Source organism: Antedon mediterranea, chromosome 6 (assembly GCF_964355755.1).
Source record: "Antedon mediterranea chromosome 6, ecAntMedi1.1, whole genome shotgun sequence".
In the NCBI taxonomy this organism is placed as follows: Eukaryota; Metazoa; Echinodermata; class Crinoidea; order Comatulida; family Antedonidae; genus Antedon; species Antedon mediterranea.
Window position 1 is genome coordinate 23190912 of NC_092675.1, and position 23249 is coordinate 23214160.

At 30.8% G+C, this 23249-nt stretch overlaps 3 protein-coding genes across 8 annotated transcripts in view; 1 reads left to right on the plus strand and 2 right to left on the minus strand.

Moving 5' to 3' along the window:
* Window positions 1–3866: 3866 nt before the first annotated feature.
* Window positions 3867–6125, minus strand: LOC140052505 (uncharacterized). Its single transcript, XM_072098111.1, has 2 exons — window positions 5855–6125; window positions 3867–4885 (listed from the first exon to the last, which is right to left on the minus strand). Exons 1-2 carry the CDS (start codon window positions 6123–6125, stop codon window positions 4161–4163), a joined length of 996 nt encoding a protein of 331 aa, XP_071954212.1. The 3' UTR covers window positions 3867–4160.
* A 3776-nt stretch (window positions 6126–9901) lies between these two features.
* Window positions 9902–11417, plus strand: LOC140052506 (uncharacterized). Its single transcript, XM_072098112.1, has 3 exons — window positions 9902–9944; window positions 10411–10664; window positions 11166–11417. The coding sequence occupies exons 1-3, from the start codon at window positions 9902–9904 to the stop codon at window positions 11415–11417; spliced, it is 549 nt and encodes a 182-aa protein (XP_071954213.1).
* Window positions 11418–13881: 2464 nt separating this feature from the next.
* Window positions 13882–23249, minus strand: part of LOC140052195 (focal adhesion kinase 1-like) — a 38878-nt gene continuing 29510 nt past the window's right edge. For 4 of the 6 annotated variants that reach the window (XM_072097647.1, XM_072097646.1, XM_072097644.1 and 1 more), the window contains 10 exons: window positions 23077–23166; window positions 22629–22833; window positions 19655–19766; window positions 18016–18156; window positions 17538–17684; window positions 17304–17360; window positions 16603–16642; window positions 16411–16451; window positions 16058–16192; window positions 13882–15399 (listed from right to left, as the gene is read on the minus strand). In XM_072097647.1, coding sequence (XP_071953748.1) covers window positions 15130–15399; window positions 16058–16192; window positions 16411–16451; window positions 16603–16642; window positions 17304–17360; window positions 17538–17684; window positions 18016–18156; window positions 19655–19766; window positions 22629–22833; window positions 23077–23166 — 1238 coding nt within the window. In that variant the 3' untranslated portion in view covers window positions 13882–15129. The remainder of the gene's footprint in view (window positions 15400–16057; window positions 16193–16410; window positions 16452–16602; window positions 16643–17303; window positions 17361–17537; window positions 17685–18015; window positions 18157–19654; window positions 19767–22628; window positions 22834–23076; window positions 23167–23249) is intronic. The other 2 variants (XM_072097645.1, XM_072097648.1) reach the window with 1 other exon arrangement.

Consider the following 23249-nt stretch of genomic DNA (forward strand, 5'->3'; position numbering starts at 1 on the left):
ATTTTTGATGATATTATTCATTATAGTGTCCGTGTTGTTATCTATAGTTATTTCATTAGGCCTATTATTAACATTGGTAATGTATAACACCTGTGTGTGAACTTCTTAGATCAAACGTAGGCGACACAACCTGTTCTGTTTTATCTCTACTGAACGGAAAAATGATATCTAATGGTGACAATGGTCTATTACAGAACGTTCAAATTTGTTCAACAATGTTGTGCAATCATTACTACCAAACTTATCCGGGTTCGAAAACAATCTGCAATGTGCGCCGTCTTATAACTGTTCTAACTCCGCGTCCACAGTTAAAGCGCTGCCTTTCTGAATAGCATTCCTCCTAGCCTATATACGCCGATTCGAAACTTGTTCAATAGGTGACACAACCTGTTCTGTTTTATTTCTACTGAACGGAAAAGTGATATCTAATGGTGATATTTTATGGCTTACTACTGAACGTTCAAATTTGTTCATCAATGTTGTGCAATCATTACTACCAAACTTATCCGAGTTCGAAACCAATCTGCAATGTGCGTCGTCTGTAACTGTTCTACTCCGCGTCCACAATTGAATCGCTGCCTTTCTGATTTTATAGCATTCCTCCTAGCCTATACACTACACTAGCCGACACTTGTTCAATATATAATTAACGATCTCGTTGAAATAAATTTGTTAAATGGAGAGAATATTTAATTCGTTGAAAGATTGACTTTACATTTTCTCCCATTCAACTTCTTTGCATTCATTATTGTATTGTACACCAAGAACCAATAATTAAAATGCAATGTAGGCCGAATGTAATTTAAAAGTGAATCAAATGAAGTAAACTAAATAATAAATGATGACGATTTAAAGGATGATGTATATGAGTATATTCAATAATATATAATTGATCTAAAATATTTAACATGATTGTGATTACTATTATTATTATGTTATGTATATTGATTTAGTGTGGAGAATGAAATTATTCACAATTAAAATATTAATTTATGAAAGTTACGGTAGTGATTATTAGGAAGTGTAGGAAGTATGATGTCGTTTATGATAGTAATATTTTGATAAAAAATGATTATGAAAAATGAAGACGTCAAAAATCGAGCTGAAAGGATCATGCACCATCAATCGCCTAGTGAAAATACAGGCGTTTTAGAATCATGTCATATTAATAATACAAGTCACTTTAATACAAGTTTCACAAAGCAAATATGTGTCTGTAACACTTGGTCAATGTTCACGCAGTAGATGCTAATAAGCTATATGAAAACAATATGCCATGATGTAGCTATACTGTGTTCGAATCAGAACATGTTACAAAACGTGTAATGATGGCTTTATATACCTCGCTGGTATACATATTGCATATCAATACCAAACTGACAAATACAATATATATAATACATAACTATATTGATACTTTTGTGATTTGTGATGTATGTTTATATAGCCAATTGATTGCGATTGTTAATGATAATTAATGATTAAAAGGAAAATTATTCAAATTATCCAGGTTGTTGTCTTTATACCGGTACATTTTTTTTTAAATTTTTTTTAAACCAGATAAATGATTGTTCTTTCTGGTTTAGTAATCATTCGAGAACTGGTTAAAGTTTTCCATGGCGAATAAACACTATACTATAGGCCTAAGTTAACGTTTAAAAAAATATTGTTGTATAATATAATAAATATGGAAGCTACACTTTTGAGACAGTGGCACACTTTTTGTGAAGATGCGTCCACAATAATTATAATAAAGGAAAAGAAAGACTTAACAATAGAAGAAGCAAATAGAAAGAAGCATTTATCTAAGTTTAGATAGACAATATTAATGTCTAACAATCAAACAATGTGTATATTAAAAATAATCATTATGCAGAATATTGATAAAGGTTAATGTCCATTTCTTGACAAGGCAAATTAACATAGTGGTGGTGTGTTTAAGTAAATAACAACGCAACAATAATATGTTGTTTTCATAGAGACAAATGAGAAGCGTAGCTAGGCAATGTGAATACAGACAATAATCAACTAGATAACACGTTTGAATACCGAATACGTTGTTGCCTAATACAATGTAATACTTTAAGCTGTTTTACATAGGGAGGCTTATTTTAGATGTCCTATACGCACATTCGATTTGTTTTTTTATAGGAAACCGCTTTACTGTTACTAGGACTACTGTACGAATCCGCTCTATAAAAATTTAAAAATTACCAACACGCTTACGTACAAGCCTATTCCAAAAGAAATAAAAACAAAATTATTATTATCATTATTATTATTCATTAAATTGTAATATTGTATTATTATATTATTATATTATTATTGTATTATTATTGTAATATTGTAATTGTAATATTCGTTTAAAAAAAATACCAGTTTAATCATAAACATCTTAATGCAAAATTTACAACACTACCTTCATATTGGCAGCATGCTGTTGGTATTTTATATTAGCAATAATGTGTATGTAGTTAACAACAAGCAATAAATAAATACAGAAGACAAAAAAAGTATTTATATAAATTGTTATAGCCGAACTTAAATAATGATTATGATTATTCACACCACAGTTTCTTTCGTGTGTCGAAATCGTGGACAAAAGAAAAAAAGAAAATTATATCAAAATTGAAATTTTACGGTTTACAAAAAATAAAGATTTTTATTTTACAGAATTATATAGAATTTCTCCGGATGTCTTTAATAATCAATTGCGACCACGTTGATAATACGATATAATGCTTATAAAGCGTCAGCATGAACACAGCTGTCTTGTTTTAGTAATTTCATCATACAGTAGTAAAATAGTAATTTATTATAGGATTCGCTGAATCACATTATTTGACAGGTAAACATTAATTTAAACAAATAATGAATGTTGACTTGAAAGATTGACAGTTTTCTTCTTCTTTCAGCCGAAGAACTTCATACTTTAATTCGATGTCAGAGGCCAGACCATGACGGAAAAAAAATGGGGCATGTGTTTTTATCGCGAATAATTTATAGGCTGGTTATAGTCTAGAAAAGTGTTTTTAGAATTATGTTTTTGATCTGGTCCTACTAATCATGACATCATAAAAGATTATCCTATAGAAGATGAACACCTTTCTTGTTATATGTAAGAAAAATGCATAATGTATCTAGATATCGTCAATCGTCATTATCCTATAAATGGGCTTTTACCCACTCGTAAAAAAAACTTATGCCACAAAATATCACTGACACAAATTAGACAATTAATTGTGTTCTTTGATTTTTTTTTTATTCCACAACTAAACACCTTTTTGTATTAGAAATATACAATCTGAATATTAATCGTACATATAACAAACACATCAAATATATACAAACAAACTCTATACAGTAATATCAATGAAGCAGTTCGTTCCATGCTACGTGGTATACTGTATCCAGCGTATTATAAGGCGGCACAACATCATATTTATTCTATTTTGTTTAATTTATACGTCTATAGTGAAATGCAAGCAAATACATTAAATGCAGTTAGAAAAATATACCATTAGGCCTAATTAAAGTAAATTGCATACGTATTATATTAATGCATTATCTCTAAACTGTTAAATAGAAAGAAAATTTCAATTTATCGTCTCTCTTCTTTTTTTTCCCTTAAATTTTCTGTAAATCAATAACAAAAATACAACATGTACAATATTATTCATAAAAATAAATTAGCGAACATAACATGTTTCGTCAGGAAGTCTATATAATTGATAATTTAGCCCTTGATAAAATATAAAAACCCAGAACAATTACATTAATCTAATTAGATATGTTATTTATTAGTTTGTTATTTAAACATAATTTCAATAGGCATATATATGTACAGTACAAGGCAAAACGAAAGTTTTCATTTTTGCTCCTGAAAATGTAATGTTCATACTTTCCAAACCTATTAGTTTGTTCTTTTTAGTGGAGTTTATCTTATGGATTTACGAGCATTTTTTCCATGGTAGTTTTGCCAAAGAGTCTATACAGTACAGAGATAGACACAATGCTGTTATTATTTTACTGTCTCTTATGTTGTCCCGCGATAATTACGGTTGATATCATAACCTTCTTTAGATGCATTTCATAACAAACATTTCACATCATAGGTGCTTCTTTAAGATACTAACTAAATTAGGGATACACATAGTGATTTATGGCGTGCTCGATGATGGTGTAGTCATGTCAGTGAAGTCGTCGGTGATTAATAATGTTGAGTTCATTTCATCAGTTGTAACGGCTGTCGTGTTAATAACGGTGGTGATTGGATCTGTAGTTATTGTTGTCGTTATGTTAGGTGTATTTGTTGAGGGTTGGGATACTGACGTGTTATTTCCATTTACCGTTGTATTTGAAGTTGTCAGACTATTTGTAGTAATATTACTCGTTGAGATACTTGGCGCAGACGTCATTATTGATGTTGTTTGAGAATTTGATGTAGTCTTGTTAACTAATGCTGTAGTAGTAAAATCAGTTGTTGTAATTTGTGTATTTGTAGGCAGGTTTGGGTTGGATGTAGTCTTGTCAACCAATGTCGTAGTTAAATCTGCCGTCGTTGATGATGGTGGTGTTACGTTCTTAGTTGTTGGTGTAGTTGGCGCAGACCTACTTATTGATGTTGTTTGGGGATTTGATTTAGGCAGGTTTGAGTTGGATGTAGTCTTGTCAACCAATTCCGTAGTTGAATCTACCAGTAATGTACTTGGTGTTAAGTCCTTGGTTGTTGGTGTACTTCGGGTATTTGCTATAGGCGGGTCAGTTTCGTCGGTTGTGTAGTTTCCATACGCCCACGTAGTTGAGTCAGTTATGTTTAAATCATATAAAGGATCAGTTGTTCCTCCTGGTAGGATCGTTTCTGTTTTGGTCGTTGGTGGTGTAGCTAAAATACAAAATGACATTATAGATTCGTTATAGATTCAATTGCATGGACCGGTAAGAACATCTTTAACAAAAATATGTTTAAAATGTAAAAATCAACAGGCTCTTTACCCAAACAAGAACAAACAGCATTGTTCTACCATTTTAATAACTCGTCTTGCTAGTTTACAATGTTTTAATAACAATTTAAAAAAGTGAATACTGAAATATTGTTTCCATGTACATAATGTGTAGTATAATTGTTTTAATACTAGACCAAAAGTCGCTATCCTATCGGGTTTGAACAATACCATGAAAGCCCCAGTGGTCAAACGGTTATGGCATCTGTATATCAAGCAGAAGTTTCCGGGTTCGAATCTCGGTCCTCATCTTATCGTTTCAAATTCATTAATACATTTTCAGTATATCAACGGGCGATTTAGAACTAACATACACCAATGTCTGATACAAAACAAATTTCAATGACCAATATTAAAATAATTGTTTCTTTTTTTTTAAATGAAATTAATGATTTCATTTAAAAACGGTAGAGATGAGGAAATCAGTGAGAATGAGAAAAAGCAACTGAGATAATAGTTATAGTATAGGTGGCATAGATTGCATCACACACTCCATATTTAGAATTGTATGCATTGCTGATTAATAATTATATTTTTCTTTGATTTTAGGTGCACCTATAGGCCTAGTCTTAGTAACTAAAGATCACGTTATTTGTACCTATCTAATGTTCATGGTAACTTATAACATTGTGGGTTTGGTGACCCGTATACGGAATAAAATTTCTCATTGAAGAAAACTGAATATAAATATATGTATATAAGTTAATTTTATACGATTATACTATGTTTACAGTGTGGTGTTCATTAACTAAACTAGTTAACTCTATTAAATCCATGCTTATTATTTTATTTTTTAACTACCGACAATGGACAGTATTCATAATGTTTAGAAGAACATACAAGACACTTACTAGGATCAGTGGGGTCTTCAATGAGAAGAAGACATAAAGTAACAGTGACTACAACGACTACTACTGTAACTGCTCCTACAATTCCAACAGCCATAGTATGTGCTCCAATCCATGATTTACACCCGGACGTTTCTTGGTTCTCCACATCTTGTTCGACCAAATGGTCTGTTGATTTTACTTTTTCAACAGTTTCCTTGTCTTCCACTTGTCCTGGAATTGAAATAGTGCTAAGCTCCATATTGCCATTTCCATTTGTTTCCTTTTGACTCATGGTGAAAAGTGGAGTAGTTTTTTTCTTTATGAAAGATGTTTAACCATGAACGTTATAGTTTGAAGTGACGGTTGATATCAGTCACTGAAACATCACCATAACTATTAACACATTAGCATCGCCATAGTCATGGAGACAAAGTAAACAATGCTAAAGGTTGGAATATCAGTGAAAAGTTAATTTAGACATTCAAACAAAACCAAATAGCAGGCAGCTTATAAATTAAAAAAAAACACTCGAGAGACAAAAGCTGATATAATTTCTTTGAATATTTTGTTGAAAAATGTGTTTGATTTTTTTAAAATGTAATAATTCAGAAAACCAAAAAAACGAACTGTCTACTAAATCAATTATTAGCAACTAACTTACGTCTACCAAGGCAATCAGCAAGATACTGAGCTCGTCTCGCCGCGATAGATAGGAACTCAGTCTGTCGTATGTCTGGCTACCAATAATACCGTACTATGTACATATTCTCCGCTCTTTTGAGGGGCATGGCAATAATCGTGTCGCAGCCACAGAAAAACCCTTTGGTCAATGAACACGTACGCTGAGAGTATAGTAGTGTTTTTAAATTACTAATAAATATTTGTAGTTCCATATAATGGTTTCTATTTTAATTTTATTGAAATATTAAAATATTATTTTGTTTATCAAAAATGCATAAATGGTTATCCTATAGTTCTAGAATAAAAACTTTCTTTCGTTTGATTTAGGCCTATGTAAGAACATTATTTGTTTATCCAGTGTAGCAGCCTTAAATTAGAACCTAGACTAACATGGTCACTAAGAAGCTAAACTTATAATATTAATAATATATGTACCCAATTCATTTTTTAGAAGGTTTTAATAGAGTACAAATTGTAGCAAATGTGTAGGTACCATCTGATAAGAAATTTAGATTAAGGGGTTTTTTTTCTTTATAAATAATTGTGAATTGAAAATACATTTTTATGCACAATTAAATAAATTAAGCCGAAAATAATTGGCAGTTATCAAAACGTTCTTTATCATAGTACCAAGCACTAACAATTTACGCAGGAGGCTAGAAAATATTTTTTGGTTCCAGCGTCGCGGGACGCTAAGATAAAAGTAAAGAAGTACTTACTAGTGGAATTTGAGTTAATGAGAAGAATACATAACGTGACAGTGACTGCAACTATTAACATAATTCCTCCTACAATTAAGACCATATATGTACCATATGTTCTTTAATCCAAGATTTGCGCCCTGACGCATCTTGTTGCTCAACATCTTGATCAACCAAACGTTTGGTTGTTCAATTCCACATCTTATGTCAGCCGCTGTATTATCGTCTGTCGTTCATGGAATTGAAATATTGCTAGTTTCAACGTCTGTGTTTCTATCTGTTTCTTTTCCACTACTCATAATTCGAATGTAATTGATTGATTTCAGTTCATAAAACTAACCCCCGAATAGTACACTTTCCAGTGATTATGTCTGCCAGGCATCAAAATACCAATTATAACACATTGGCAAGATATATATTAATAACTATAACAATTAGTCATAGAGACAAGGTAAACAAGAAAATAAAAGTGAAGTTTCTTTGAAAACTTCATAAAAAAATATAACTGTTTTGCGGAGTTAAGTCTAGAAGGAAATTGTCTACTGCCTAGGTAACTATTGTGAATGATTCTTTACAAGTAATAAAATGTATTAGTACCATGGTGGTACCAAAACTCTATTTTGTCTATTGATACGAAAGCAAGTTATACAAAAGCAGTTATGTTCAATCACTCCCATAAAAATACAAACAATAACATCTCATCATCCAGTCTGGAAACAGCAAATTTCGATTTCCTGCGCGTCCAATCCTCTAAATCATTTTATTTTGAAATGATCTTGATATATTGTTGGGGTTTTTTGAGCCATTTACTACAATAAAAGTATTGAAACTGTATGATTCAACTTATAATAGACACATAACGTAGGTCACATACATTGTGGTGGAACAGGGAGTATATTGGCTTTGATTTTATCTAACTCTACAATATAAATTAAATTAGCATAATGAAGTAAAATAATTATTACTCCAAGATGTGACCAACTAGACTAATAAACGTTACACTTATTGCACCTCCCAATTGCTACACAAATTTTAAAATTAAGGACGGTTATAAAACATACCATAGGCTGACAACATGACATAATTATGACAACTAGATGGTACGCTCGCTTCGCTCGCGTACCATCTAGGTCGTGCCCATGGTTCTCAAATACACGGTAATTTCAGCGTAACAAAACTGGCGATTTCAAATGTACGTACTGCAGGACTACAATACATTGTCGTTTACAGAAACGAATAAATAGACACGATGATTTATGTAGTCAACTAAAATTAGCACCCTGGGAATTACTTCCGAAGTGAGAAACTTATCACAAAATGAGTCCACATTTTTGATTTGGACTCATTTAAAGAAACCCAATTTGTGTTTTGTATGTAACATTAGGGTTGAGGGTGGGAAAGCGGATACGTACAAAGAGGAACAATTTTAAAATATATTCTTCATCCACTCAGTAACGAAATATTTTGTTCATGTTTTATAGGTCTGTAAGTAATATACCTCTCAATACAGTAAAACATTTGCGATTTAATACTTTGTTAAAACTGTCACTGTCATAATCGATTGAATAATATTTCACGATACACCACTACGACGTTTATATTATTGGTAATTATCAATTAATACAAACGTTGAGAAGGAACTGTCAGTATAAAGTTTATTTGTATATAATAATGTGTTTATATATCTAACAGTAGAGCCTATCCACAATCTCAGTAATAAAGTTTATTTGTATATATTTTTATACTACATCTAACAGTACGAACATTCACAGTAAGAAATGTTCGATTCAAATGAGGACCAAAAATCGGGCCAAAAATAGTTAATAGGTATTTACAGTATTGTCACAGTATTGTTCAAGTTTATTCTCAAAGGGCCCATATATTTACCTACCGTATGTGTTAAACCCAGGGCTCATAAATTTACCTACTTGTGTTAAACCAAACTCTGGCAGACTGAGAGATTGGGATGTTCCATTCATCGCAAATCAATACATTTGTATAATCGTATATTAAATCTATCAAAATAGTATTTTTTAAAGAAAATCGGCCTGTCTTCACATTATGATGCTGTACTCTAGCTGTTTAACCGGTTTTCAGCTATTAAAAACAATTATCGTAGGAGGAGATAGGAAAATGCGAAGCCTCCTCGCATTTTTGTGGCGGGTATTTTTCAAGATGGACATCCATTAGACAGTGTATACCACTTATTTAATTAGTAAACAGGGTTACATCAGGTGGTTAAAATCAGTACCGAAAGTACGAACCAACTTTATATACCATCGAGTTAAAATTCTAGAAGTAAGGCGCGATTTACCGAATATTGCCCTTACGTAAATTTATATATAGATAACTTATTTATTCAAATGCATTCAATTGAGATTGAACAATTAATGCTCACGATATTGTCATGTTTTTCAGTAATTGGCTTTTGAAATTATAATAATACTATACTCTATAACTAACAATGGGAAACAAATATCAGTGACTAATGTTTAATCGATACCCTCACTTTATCTGAGTTGAAATGGTAATTTCGTCCTTTTAATGTTTTAATGTTTTAATAGAAAAATACAATTACCAAACTATCATTGATGTATATGCTTACCTGCAGAATTATGATGACTTGTCAATGTCTAGAACATGGACTAATTTATTGGCGATTTAGCGATTAAATGAAAGAGTTACGATGTCTAACTTCATGTGCATTTTACTATGCGTCTTTTTATGTGGTAAGACTTTTTTTTCAATTTAGTTATATATGTTCACACCTTTTCTAGCCATTTTATATTCTTTAATAAGTTTCTTAACAATTTTAACTGAAGGAAAAAGTGATGAACGCCTGAAATAGTTTTTCTACATACAATAGGCCTAATGTATTTTAATTTTATTTCATCCTATATAAATATCCTGTGTAATATTTTACTACAAAGAGCAAGAAGTAGATCAGTATATAAAACTGTTATGTAAGTATAATGTTAACAAATAAAAGTTGGACGAGCCCTCGAAAAATGAGTGTCAATAGAGAAAATAAAAAAATGTTATTATAAGCCGAAAACAACTGGCGTACTTGCATAATATTTACCCGATAATCGTACTGTATTATAGGGGCCTATGTCTAGCGACAATTAAACCACAAGAAGTTGCAATTTCTTGTCTACAAACTATAACGTTTCTCCTTCTATTTGTCTATATTAGGTTGTGTCTGCGGTAAATATACGTCTCGAAACAAAGACTACGAACATGAATGTTTGAGAACTTTTGAATATCCACCTCAACCTAAGATATGCCATTACACCTTTGTAGTTGAATGGGTTCATTCGATGTCTGCAAATTGCTTCGATTGCCCATTTAATATCGATGATTGCTTTCTTAATGGATGTGTGACGGGTGAAGGGACAGCCCGCGCACTTATTGCAACTAACGGATTGATGCCAGGGCCAAGTATACAGGTAAGAAAGAGATTTTAATTACGTATTTCTTTGAAAAAATGTACTCGCAGCCCTACCGCAGTTAATTATTGATTAATAAACACAATTCATAGTGTTATAAGGAGCGAGATAACGAGTTGCTGTCTGCCAGCACACTTGAACTTTTATTGTTTATCTTTGAATAATGTTTCGCAAATGAATTCTATATGCTCAATTTGTTTTTATATTTTGTCAAATTTTCCTGAAACTTTTAATTATTTTCAAGCAAATTATGTCGCTATTATGATCCCCAAACTCTAAAAGGAATTAGGCCTACGACAAATTGTTTTTCGCTTGACTTGAATTATAAAATATCGCTGCCTTAGCTTCATGAATTAGTGTCATTACACCCATATTATTATTGTTATAATTGCACTGCTTACATCTGTAGTCTTTTCAGCGTCAATTCATTATATTTCTTTCAACTGCTGTGCTGTGTGCTTATGCAATTTAAATTGTTCACATTGTCAATAATATTTATAGGTTTGTCAATGGGACACAATACGTGTTAAAGTTATTAATAATCTGCAAGATTATTTAGGTGTAACAATTCACTGGCATGGCATGTACCAAACTGGAACAAACTGGATGGACGGATCTTCAATGATAACTCATTGTCCCATAGCCCCAGCCTTTGTTTATACGTTTGTAGCATATCCCCCAGGCACTCACTGGTGGCACGGACATTCAGGTTTTCAGAGAAGTGATGGTTTTTATGACTCAATTGTTATATGAAAGCCAAAAGAATTGGAGGAAGTTAGCAACGAATACGATATAGATCAGCCAGAGCATGTGATCCTTGTCTCTGATTGGAGATCACCTTGGTCTTTACCAAGATGTGCAGCTATTTCCCCTTTAATTACACGATCCAGCGATATGACTAAACACTTAACGATGTTGATTAATGGAAGAGCAATTTGAACAAATTTCTTGGACAAAAATGGTTTTGAATATTTTACACCACCAGCTACGTTTAAAGTTGTCGAAGGGATGAGACATCGTTTTCGTTTCATCAACAGTGGATATGGTTTTTGTAATAATATACAAGTTTCTTTCTTTTAGGCTCCTCCACTTTATATTTATATATTTGTAAAGTGAAATAAATAAATGACATGAAATGAAATATCTCTTGACGGATCCGATGTCTTACCGTATACAGCCGATTCGTTCATCATAAATCCGGATGAATGGTAGGTTTGTGACCGTGATCTTATCTGCAGTATATTGCTTCATGTCAAAACATTGAAAAAATATCTTTGATCAAATCGTTACGATTTGTGGAAATACAACTAAACTACCTTTAACATTGTGTTATTTTGGTGTGGATACTTCTGTATTCTAAGCCTATCCTATAATAAAATAATAATTAGAACAAATAAGCGAGGAAACCAAACTAAGTTTGTCATTATGTTGCGATTAGGCCTACTTGTTTTTCTACCAGAAATGTGAGAAGAACGTATGATTTCGATACACCTTTAAATAAGAAGGTGGCAAACTTAAAGTATACTATATTATAAAAACACAATTCAATTTATTTAAAAAAAAAGATATTTATATAATAATTGTAATTGTTTAAATGTAGGCCTAATGTATGCTATACATAATATTAGGCATTGGTTTGGTAAGTCAGGGATTCAGTAAATATAGTATTATAGTAATTGTTTAAATTTAATCTATACATAATAACATGATAGTAAAAAGATTTCTTGGTAGGCATACACATTTGGTTTTTTAGGGAATTCAGTAATAACTAGTACATTTGAATTGTCCATACTCGTTTTTTTTGTAGAAAAACTATCCAAAATATCTGCACACTATTCATTAAACGATATAAATTTGGCATTTGTTTTCTCTTAAACAGTTACGATGTCGTGTTTAACGCGAAGACAGATGACTATTCACCGTTTTGTCTGTTTTTCTACGGACTCCCAGAAACTGACTGTTCTGGAAATGGAACAGCCATAGTACGGTATAAAAATTCGCCTGAATACGGTATGTATTCCATGTGTAGGTCTAATGATATTCCAACAGATAAAACCAGTCTTTCTTTTAAAAACACGTGTTCACTAGGTGAGTATATAATACGTATTGACAATTGTTGGATTTTATTTGATTTGAATTTATTTTGCCCTTGAAGTGTGTCTTGATTTAGGCTTAAAAATTTTTTTTTGTGGGACTTTTAGTGGGATCGTGTCGTGTAACCCAAATGTTACTTCAACACATGAATGGAATTATAATAGATAAATTCATTTATATACCCTAAATTATTTATGTTTGAAAAAATGATCAGTAGTGAGTAAACACGCCTCTAAACATAATAGGCTACATTGTTATTAATATGACGTAAAACGATATTTTTAATTCAATCAATACCGAGGCCTGCTCTATTTGTGTTTTCTCAGATCATGTAGATCCTAATTTGTACCATGTTGATTCAGAGTATTATGATAATAATGTAGCATTAAAATCATTTAATAAAAACATTAAAACTGTTTGTGGTGGACGTGAATATAATGTTGTTAAGAATCGGATAATTCAACGAATATACACAGGACATTGACTGTTCTCAAGAGATTTGTAAATGTACGAACATCATTACAGTGAAAGTTAGCCAGGTACTGTAAGAATTTATTTTTGGATAATTTGGTCTAATTTTGGTACACGTGTTCATGTGTATACAGAATGTAAAAGTACAAAAATCAGTTTTAATTTTGGAAAAAAATATATATTTATATTAGGCCTATATATTTATATTTGAAATAAGTTGTTTTGCAATTAATATGTAAGGATAAATTCAGTAATCGGCGAGTTATTCGCTGTTGGATGCGTATAAAATAAAAATTCAAAAAACCACCAATTACTCAATTTATACTATAATCTCGATTTAATTTCGTAATTAAATTGAATTTTAGTAATATAATTTAAAACGTACATGGTGTTAATTTGGAAATGGACGTTGAATACATTAGTTAGAAACAGTTTGTTTTTGTCTTATCTTGTTGAATTTACAGACAGGAATGGCTGTGATACTTCAATGCCACCGGCAGATTTCCCAAGATGTGGGTCAACGGTGTTTGATGACTAGTTTAATTATCATAGAAGATAGATGGTTAACAATATAATTAGGAAATTTCGAATTTTGATTTGTTGTAAAGTTTTCATTTTGTCCGAGTATGTGTCAGACTAATTTCCATCTCGCTTCCATAATTCCTGTAGAGAGCGTTAATTAGACACCGGGATCTCGCTTCTCGATACTTTTTCTCTTTATTGTCCTGGCGGAGTTTACAACTCTCTGATTGACAAAAAAACCAATATTGGCCTACGATGTTCAAAAATGTTTTATTGGTCAAATTGCACTAAGGATAATACTACATTACTAACAAATAGTTGTGAACATTAATTGAATAATCTAATTATCTTGATTTGAGGCGCAGGCCGTTTTCACATACATTATAATTTACAAATTTGTGGGTGCATAATTTAAATATCGAGTAAATTTTTTTTTTAAGGTTGAAAATACTAAATACTAAATACAACTTCAGTTGTAGTAAACAAACGATTATTTTGAACTAACATACAGTTGAAATAAACAAAAGTTTGAAGGTCAGCTTATTGAAAAAAAACACACAATTATAGTTTACTTATAAGGAAATGTTCATTAAATTATAAAGTGATTTTAGATATCGTGTTAATGACACAAGTATTCGGAAAACTAACTAATTTTCAAATGGAGCATATTATAATAACACCACAAAAACAAAAATGCCATATCTTTTCACACAATATGTTTATGTTTATTCAAAATGAATTTTGATATTTATGAACATATTTGCGAAAAATTGTGATGTTATTATGTTTTCTTTAATTTAGTTTTATTAGTGTTCAAAATAATAAGAATTACATTTTTTAATTCAAGAGATAAATCAAATATGAAACCCATTTTATTTTTTGTTATGAAAAAATCAATTGGTTTTTGGTTAACTTGATTTTAAAATGGATTGTTATTCTATTTAGTATATGAATAAAATAATGCTGTGAATAAAATAAATACTTATACATTTAATTATGAGATGTCAGTTTTCTAACTATATTATTGCTACAATACACCAAAAGTTAAAACAATAACTACATGGATTTAAAACTTGTTAACATACTTCACTGAATATTAAGGCAATATACTACACATGAACGGCACTTTTTTGACAACAGCACTTTGGAAATTACATGTTATTAAATCTTTACAATATTATTACAAAATAATAATGGTATGCTGGGGAATTGTACTATAATATGTGAAGATACGGTACTGAAAATCAGGTAAACATTGAGAGGATAATGCCTTTGATATACAAAGTGATTTAAAATGCAATTTTCCGTTTTTTTTAATGATTTCAATTAATCTATAATTTCTTATATACAATATTAACAATTTATTATTGAATTTTGGTCAAAGTGTCCTAGCTGTATCGACAGCATCTAGAAGATTCTTGGCATCCATTGCAAGCACATGTCCGGCAGCCAACATACCTTTCTTGTAATCTCCATCCAATGTTGTTGTGGCGTACCTCTGAGCTAGTTTCATCGCACTGATCAACTTAGCTAAATCTGAGCTGAGCACTTTGTGAGCCATTTGAACATCTCGATGCGTTTGCTCAGCTAACTCTTCAAGGACATTATCAACACTTGCTAATAATGTCTTCAGAGCCATTCCAATGTCCTAACAATAAAAAGAATAATAATTTGTTCAGTTTGTCGGTGTGTGGAAGGAAGCCTAAATAAGTTTTACTTTACGCATAGACTCTAAGAAAATAAGCAAAGTAAAGTAACAAGTTGGGCAGAAAAAGAGACAAAATAATACTATACGACATAATAATCAGTCATGGTCACTCATTGGAAAAGTCATTCATTGCAGGAAGGCTTTTAATTGCATGAAAGAAAATAAATCATATAACAAATATAGAAATTCAGTTAGAGAAATTTTAAAAAGTAATCCAAAACCTGTATTCATTTAAAATATTGAAGGTACGCTTTTTGTAAAATTTAGTGAGACACTTTGGCTAGTGAAAACCAACATGTGGAGTATGTGTAAACTGCTCATACTGTGGCGATAAAATCACAGAGCAGTCTTTTGTAATGACCTAGCATTCGACATTGGATTAAAGATGGAATCGGCAGATTAATTGAATCAAAAATGTCATAAAACAAATATGAAAGATTTGTATTAACTAAATATTTTATTTGTTGAAAGACCTTTCTATTCGTTTTTTAATAGAACAGTCACTCTTTCAACTTATAATATTCTCCATATTCAACTCATGAATATTCATTATTTACCTTAACAAGGTATATTCAACTCATGAATATTCATTATTTACCTTAACAAGGTCAACATATTGTTCTGATTTGACACAATGTACCATGTTGGCCATATTCATTACAGCTTTCACTACATTGGTTGTATTTTCAAAGACAAGATCATTGGTTCTATCCAAATCTAAAGTAGGGCCCGTCTGAAACAAAAATGAAGGAAAATAATAAATCAATAAAAAATATCAATTAGATAGCCAAACAAAGAAGAAAAGCTGAGGAACCATTTACACTGCTCCGTTCTCCGGCACTGTCGGCAATGAGAGCCTGCCGTAACAGTATTCACAGGAGCTTGAGTAAAAAAAGGTATCTGTATGCACCAGATATTTTAACAAAAAGCATCATAAAAAAAAGTACTAACCTCAACCTCTTGTGTTGCTCCTGTTGCTTCTCCAACAGATTCTAAAAAAAAAATGTAAAATTTGTACTTTTTTATAATTGCAATGATTGAGCACAATATTATCAAGATTTTCAACAAGAAATTATAGGAAACTATATTTCAACAAGAAATTATAGGAAACTATAATTCAAAAGATTCATCAAAAGTGCTTACCAGCCTCATTTGGTACTTCTGTTTCAGATGGTGCAATAGACTAAAAAAAACCCAAAATAATAGCAATTAAAATAAAAAACAAACATTGCACAACAATCATTCTCGCTGTATGTTTTTCTTTTTTCTCAGTTTCCTTCTCCTATCAACTATCTCATCCTCCACTCAAACCCATCTTACCTACCACAAAATTCCATGTGTTATTGTGTTGATGTAAAGTTCTTAAAAAAACTGTTGAGTTTCTCGACGTTTCGATCAATATGCTTTGATCGTCCTTAGGAGTGAGAATGAAACATTCTCACTCCTGCGGTACGTGGTGTACCGCAAACTTTATATCAACATTTGATTTCGTCATGCAAACCTTCAAACAATTTATTATTATGATTATAATTTAGGTAGCACTAACCCACAACCACAACTGGTTTTTGTTAAGACAATGGACTCAATAGAAGTACAGAATGATAGATGAGACCATTTGGTATGCACGGTTTAAGGAAGCCTCTAGTTTAGGCCTTCTAGACTGAAATAGCCGAGACCAAAACTAAAATAGCTATAATTAAAAGGCTATGCATCTCTGCATTAACAAACAACTTGATTAGTACTCCATACACGTTTGAAGGTTTGAGAAACGTCATTTGAAAATCTCATTGGAGTTGCTGATACTGCAAGCATTTACTAAATAAGAAAAATAATGGATGACTTACCGGGACAGGTGGTTGATTTGTTGTGACAATATCAGGTACTGAATCAATTTTTGGTTTCTAAATTAAGTAAAAATATAATTTTATTGAAAATGTGTTTGGCCTTTCAAAACAGTTACAATTAGGCTACAGTTTTCACAATGTTATATGACTAAAAGGTGTTGTTTTACAGTTAAATGTTGCTATACTTAAAGTTTAAAAAGCAGCTCAGAAACAGGTCATGAAAAAGGTACTCACCAGTGTTTCAGCATTAGTTGCCAGCCATTTTGAGTCTTCTTCTGATTCAAGTTTCTGTATACGCAACTGTTCTTCAAGCTGTTCTATTTCTGTTTTTCTTTGCATTTCTTGCATTTTTTCTAATTGTAATTGTTGGTCTTGTCTTTCCTGTTGGTCATAATTTGATTTTTATTTACTTGAAAAATCATTATAAAAAATACATACAAAGTGATAACATTAATACTGATAAATATATTTACAAACAAGTATATTTTATAAAGATTTTCCAGGACAGCCCAAAAAGTTTATTAGTTTATTTGCAATCCTTTTATATAAAAAAAATAATCTCAAAATTACAAAATATTGTGTTAAAACCAAAATATAATGAAAAAATAAATACATAAAAACAAGTTATTATAATCCCTACTGTGTATGCAATGGAACAATAAAATCAAGCAATGCTTACATTATATCTTGATATCTAACTAACTGTACTTACTTGTAAACTTAAAGGCCTGTTAGGTAATTCGCTAGATGCAGATTGTTTTCTAAATTTATTAGGTACAGCATACGGGTTTGATGGATCATGTAATACAGGTGTTGTTGGTACTGGAATCATTGGATACGATGGTCTTGATGGCTGAAATTATTCAATAGCAATTTTGTAAATGAGTATGATAGAGATTACCAGAAAAGTACTATTCTATTCCATTAGTATTTCGACACAGTGGCAGGTTAAAATGTATAATTAATGAAAAGTTTCAGTATCAGAAACAATTTCATAGGTTGCGGAATGACGTACTACAGCACCCAATTGAATTTTAGTCATGCACAGCAAATGGTGCAAAGTTTGTTGGGCGTAGGGCCCCTTAAAATCAGCTTCCGCTGGTTGGGTCACCCTCTTGAAACATGGTTGAATAAATAAATAACAATACATGAAACATTGCAGAAAATATTCACAACACAATAATTCTAAGATGGAGCAATGTGGAAAAAAATGTGTACAAGTTTAAAAAGGGCATAACTAACTTTCTATTTTGTCTTCACATTTTTATGGACAATTGTTAAAAATTCATAATTTGACAAAAGTAAAATGTAGTACCCTATGATGCAGATGCAAAAATGAATTAAAATAATAATTCACATTTATTTTAGATTGAAATTATAAACAAAAAGTTGTTTTTTTCTGAATCTGTTATAGTAATCCTATCAAGCATATTGATTGTATGGAAATGTGTATTGGAAATATATTGCATATTTATTGTATTTTATATTCTAAGAAATTTGTAAATGGAATGATTAGTGTTACAGTTACACTCTCTTCCTAATAACATGGACATATTACGAGTTGAATGTAAGCCACTTTGACATTCAAACAGCTGAAAAGGTGATTCAAACTGTAAGTGACACACAAAATGGCAGTAAAGTGACTACAGACACTAAACATGTCAAATGGATTTTGCATTTTGTTCATGAAGTGACACTAATGCTTTAACATACTAGTTAATTATTTTTTAAGATTACATAACACTTTATGTTTTTAGCTTTACAGAAGAGCAAAGGAAATACTAAATGAAAAATTTCTTCAAGCTCTCTTAATTTAAAAACGTTTTTTTTGTGAAACGCTGACTGCTTTTATCAAACACTATGAGGTTAATAGGAAGCCTGTGATTTGCATCTACTTAGTACCTATGCGTATGTGTTTCTGGTCTACATCTGGACATAGAATTTGCTAAATAGGTTCTCAGGGAATTAACATGACATAATTAGTGTCTAGGTCGCTGCAATTTGACAGCTTCCTACATATCATTTTGCAGTGTCACTAGCAAAATATCTGACATAACCAACACAAATTATAAAAATAATGAACTGTATTGTAAACTGGGATTTTTTATAGCAAAAATATATATAAATCCTAAGGCAAATTACTGAAAAAAAATGACAATGCTGTGGGTATCAGTGGCTGGATCTCAATGGAGATACAAAAGCAAAAAAAGCAAAAAAACTAAATCAAAACGATAAAGTAAAACAGCCAGAACAGTTAGCAGAGCTTTCGGCAACACTAGCCGTTCACCAGTGCAAGTGATTGTACAAAGTCTTGATAGATCAGGCCAAAAAAATATATATAAATGACTTACTTTTGGTGGTGGCTCATCAGCTGCCACTAAACCAAGAGCAACCAAATCTTGTTTTCTTTTTTCTTGTCGATTGATGGAATCCTCTGCTTTCTCCTCTTCATCTAATATTTCACTATTAAAAGAGAAAATATAAAAAAATCAGCAATATAATCATTTTGCTTTGACAAAACACTTTTTCTAATATATGTATAGACTAGTTTCTAATTCATTTCAGCTTATTCTTGGAAAGACTCTCGAGTTTGGTGACCAATGTATATTATTCAAAAGCATTACATCAAACACTAATTACCAGCTTTATTTTTAACTTGAATTATATTCTGCATTTTTCCTCCCTAAATATAAACTGGTATATCAATGTTGCTTGTGTTTGCAAACATATGCTACATAATTGTATTGTAGATGGAGAAGTATACTATATATTTAACCTTTAGTGTTTGCGAATTTTCTTTTTTTGTTTGTACATTTGTTGATATGGATGAAATTTCCGAAATAAAATAAATTGAAATGTGTGGTTGTTGTTGTTGAAAAAGTGATCTTAAAACAACATATATGCATAGAAATACAGCAATTGATTATAGATTTCCAACATGCAATCAACTGGGTGTTTTTAATCAGCCAGCTGGTGTCAGAACATTAGGGAAAAACATTTTTAAAAATTCACACATTATACAGGTGTTTGCAGCAAAAACTCTTGTTAATTTGTTGAAAATGCCTGTATAAACCTATTTCTGTACACACAATTTACAGTAAAATTACAAACAAATGGAAATACAGTTATTGAGAACCAATCCTCAAAAATCATCATCAATAAAAACCATCATCATCAAAAGATAATAGAGATACGTGCTAAACATATTTTCAGTTTTACGCTAATAAAACATGTGTATAAAGCGTTGTCTACACTATCAAACTTTATGTGACAATAAAAAGTGATGTGCCCATATATGGATATGATGATATTTGGGCATATCACTACCATATTTGGGCATATCACTACCATATTTTAGAACATCACACTTTTTAATAGTGTAGAATGAGCTTTAAGATGCATACCGAGTTAAATCCGACAACATGTTTAAAGTTGATAAATTACCACAAAGCTGACATCTATTCAGCAAACGATCTGATGCTACAAAACGGTGACGGTTCATCATAATGACTCAATAAATCCAAATAATGAATGTAATACAAATTCAAATGAAAGTTACAGTTTTAATATAAAATTTAACCAACAGCGATTCTTCAAAATAAATTAAAATATCCAAGTAAACAGATAGAAATTATGCGCAAGTTTTGTTTCAGGAACGTTCCAAACCAATGATTTCCAATGAAGTTGTCAATTTAAACTTTGCAAAACTGCATAATTAAGTAGATATATCATGCGACATTAAAAATAACCGACCAATCATCTTTCAGAACCACTACTAATGTAGTTGGAAACATATCCATTATAACATCCAATATAACAAAATCACAAAGGAAAAGCACTATTCAGTAATCCATGCAAACCTGTTTCAGAATCCGACGTTAAAGTACAAAATGCAGTTACAAAACTAGTTATATGCTAATGTAGATATATTTAAACTGAATGAAACTGATAACTGTAAAATAGAATGAATAGAAGATAAAAGTCAAACACTTTATGTCAATGCAAAGACTGCTAAACTTTGGATGGCATAATTCCTAATTGTGAGTCATTGTGCTATATTTGCTAACTACTCTTGTCATATCCTGTATAAATCTCCTTTTTCTATAAATCCTAGATATAATATACTTTCACATAGGATTATCTAATAATCTAAAATATCTGACATTTAATCCTTTTTATTATATTTTACATTTTTTCTGGTATTTCAAAACTACGTACTGCCATTTATTTTTCAATTGAAAGTGTATAAATAATCTATTTGTTACTAAAAAGTAAATAATTAATAATACTGCCCAAATATATTATAATATTAAACACTCTTTAATCTAGAATTAGTTTGGTACTGTAAAATGTGCCTACGCTGACACTAACACAAATAGACATTTTATTTTTAATTTAAATACCGGAATATTTATATAAAATATTGTTTTTTCCAATCATGTTTACTTAATGTAATATTAGGTACAGGTAAGAAATTACAGAAGAGCATAATAAAACTAACAAAAATGAAAACAATATTAGAACAATTGTAATAAAGAAATGACTGATTACTAAAAAATACAAATAAAAAAACCTTTCCTATGTAAAATACTATTAAGAGCCTAACCATGTGCATAAAGTATTCACTATTTATTCATTTATTCAAGATATTTAAGGTAAAAATTTGAAGTATACAATTTGTATACTACAGTATAATTACAGCTTATGATTAAAAAGAATAGACTATTTAATTAAGGAAGTCATTTGACAAAAACACTCTCTATAATAAATTACTTTGACTGACTCAACAACATCCTAATTCAATTAAAATCTCAAGCCAATAATATATAAAAAATACTCAAGATAAAATCTAATTTTTCAAATGGCTGTAGCATTACTGTATTGCTGACCTTTACCTAGTATAATAAGGGAGTCTGGTTTTGCAAAAGTTTCCAGTAATCTGGAAGTCAATTACACTGAGATATTTCCCTTGAATATTAAGTATTTCACTTAACTCAATAAATATTTAAATATTTCACTTATGTCAATAAATATTTAAGTATTTCCTTAAAATTGTATTCACTTAGATGGGAGATTCTTTTTTCATTTAAAGAGTCGGTGTTTCTTTTTGCCAATGTGTGAATGGTATCATATCATATCATTTATTTATTCGACATTATGTCCTGGGACCCCAAAGGCAACAGTGTCACCATAACATGAAATGTCTGGGCCCTAGAAGAACTCAACTACATAAATTAAAAATCAATGTACAGTTCAAAATTACATTTTAAAAATGGTAAATATGGCCACTGATTTTGAGACAGTTGACTGAATATAGAAACATACCTCAACCTGATCTTGAGATCTTTAAATGTTGGCCGTAATGATGGTTCATATGACCAACATAACGTCATAATGTTGTATATAGTTGGTGGGCACCCTGCTGGAAAAGGTAAACGCTCTCCTCGTTCAATAAGACCAATGATATCATTGTTCTTAATACCGTGGAATGGTTTTACTCCAAACATCATGATTTCCCATAAACAAACACCTAGATAAAAAACATAAAAAGTATTTAAGACATTTTAAAGTTAAAGGTTACATTATATAAAATAAAGTTGCTTATATTGTAAATATTTCTAGTGTAATTGTTTCTCTTCTTGTTTTTTTGTTATGATTTGTATATAGATGGACTATCCAAAATAAAGAAATGAATGAATTAATTAATAAACGTAAACATGAGGATAAAGTACAACTCATTCATATAATTTTCGAATAAAAAATTGTTACATACCAAACATCCAAACATCACTTGCAGCTGTTGTTCTTCTAAAATTGATAGACTCTGGTGCCATCCACTTGATGGGAAGTTTCCCAGGAGAAGCTAATTGTAAAATATAATGTTGTACAATAAAGGACCAAAAACCAACTACAGACACATGTCAAATAATATTAGAGTATTATTAT

Excerpts from the sequence above, each read along its gene's own strand:
- LOC140052505 (XM_072098111.1), bottom strand. The coding sequence starts at position 6,125 with ATGAGTCAAAAGGAAACAAATGGAAATGGCAATATGGAGCTTAGCACT. Across the intron at positions 4,886-5,854 it reads TGAAGACCCCACTGATCCTA|CTACACCACCAACGACCAAA; the intron begins GTAAGTGTCTTG and ends TTTGTATTTTAG.
- LOC140052506 (XM_072098112.1), top strand. The coding sequence starts at position 9,902 with ATGTCTAACTTCATGTGCATTTTACTATGCGTCTTTTTATGTG. Across the intron at positions 9,945-10,410 it reads ACTATGCGTCTTTTTATGTG|GTTGTGTCTGCGGTAAATAT; the intron begins GTAAGACTTTTT and ends TGTCTATATTAG. Across the intron at positions 10,665-11,165 it reads TGCCAGGGCCAAGTATACAG|GTTTGTCAATGGGACACAAT; the intron begins GTAAGAAAGAGA and ends TAATATTTATAG.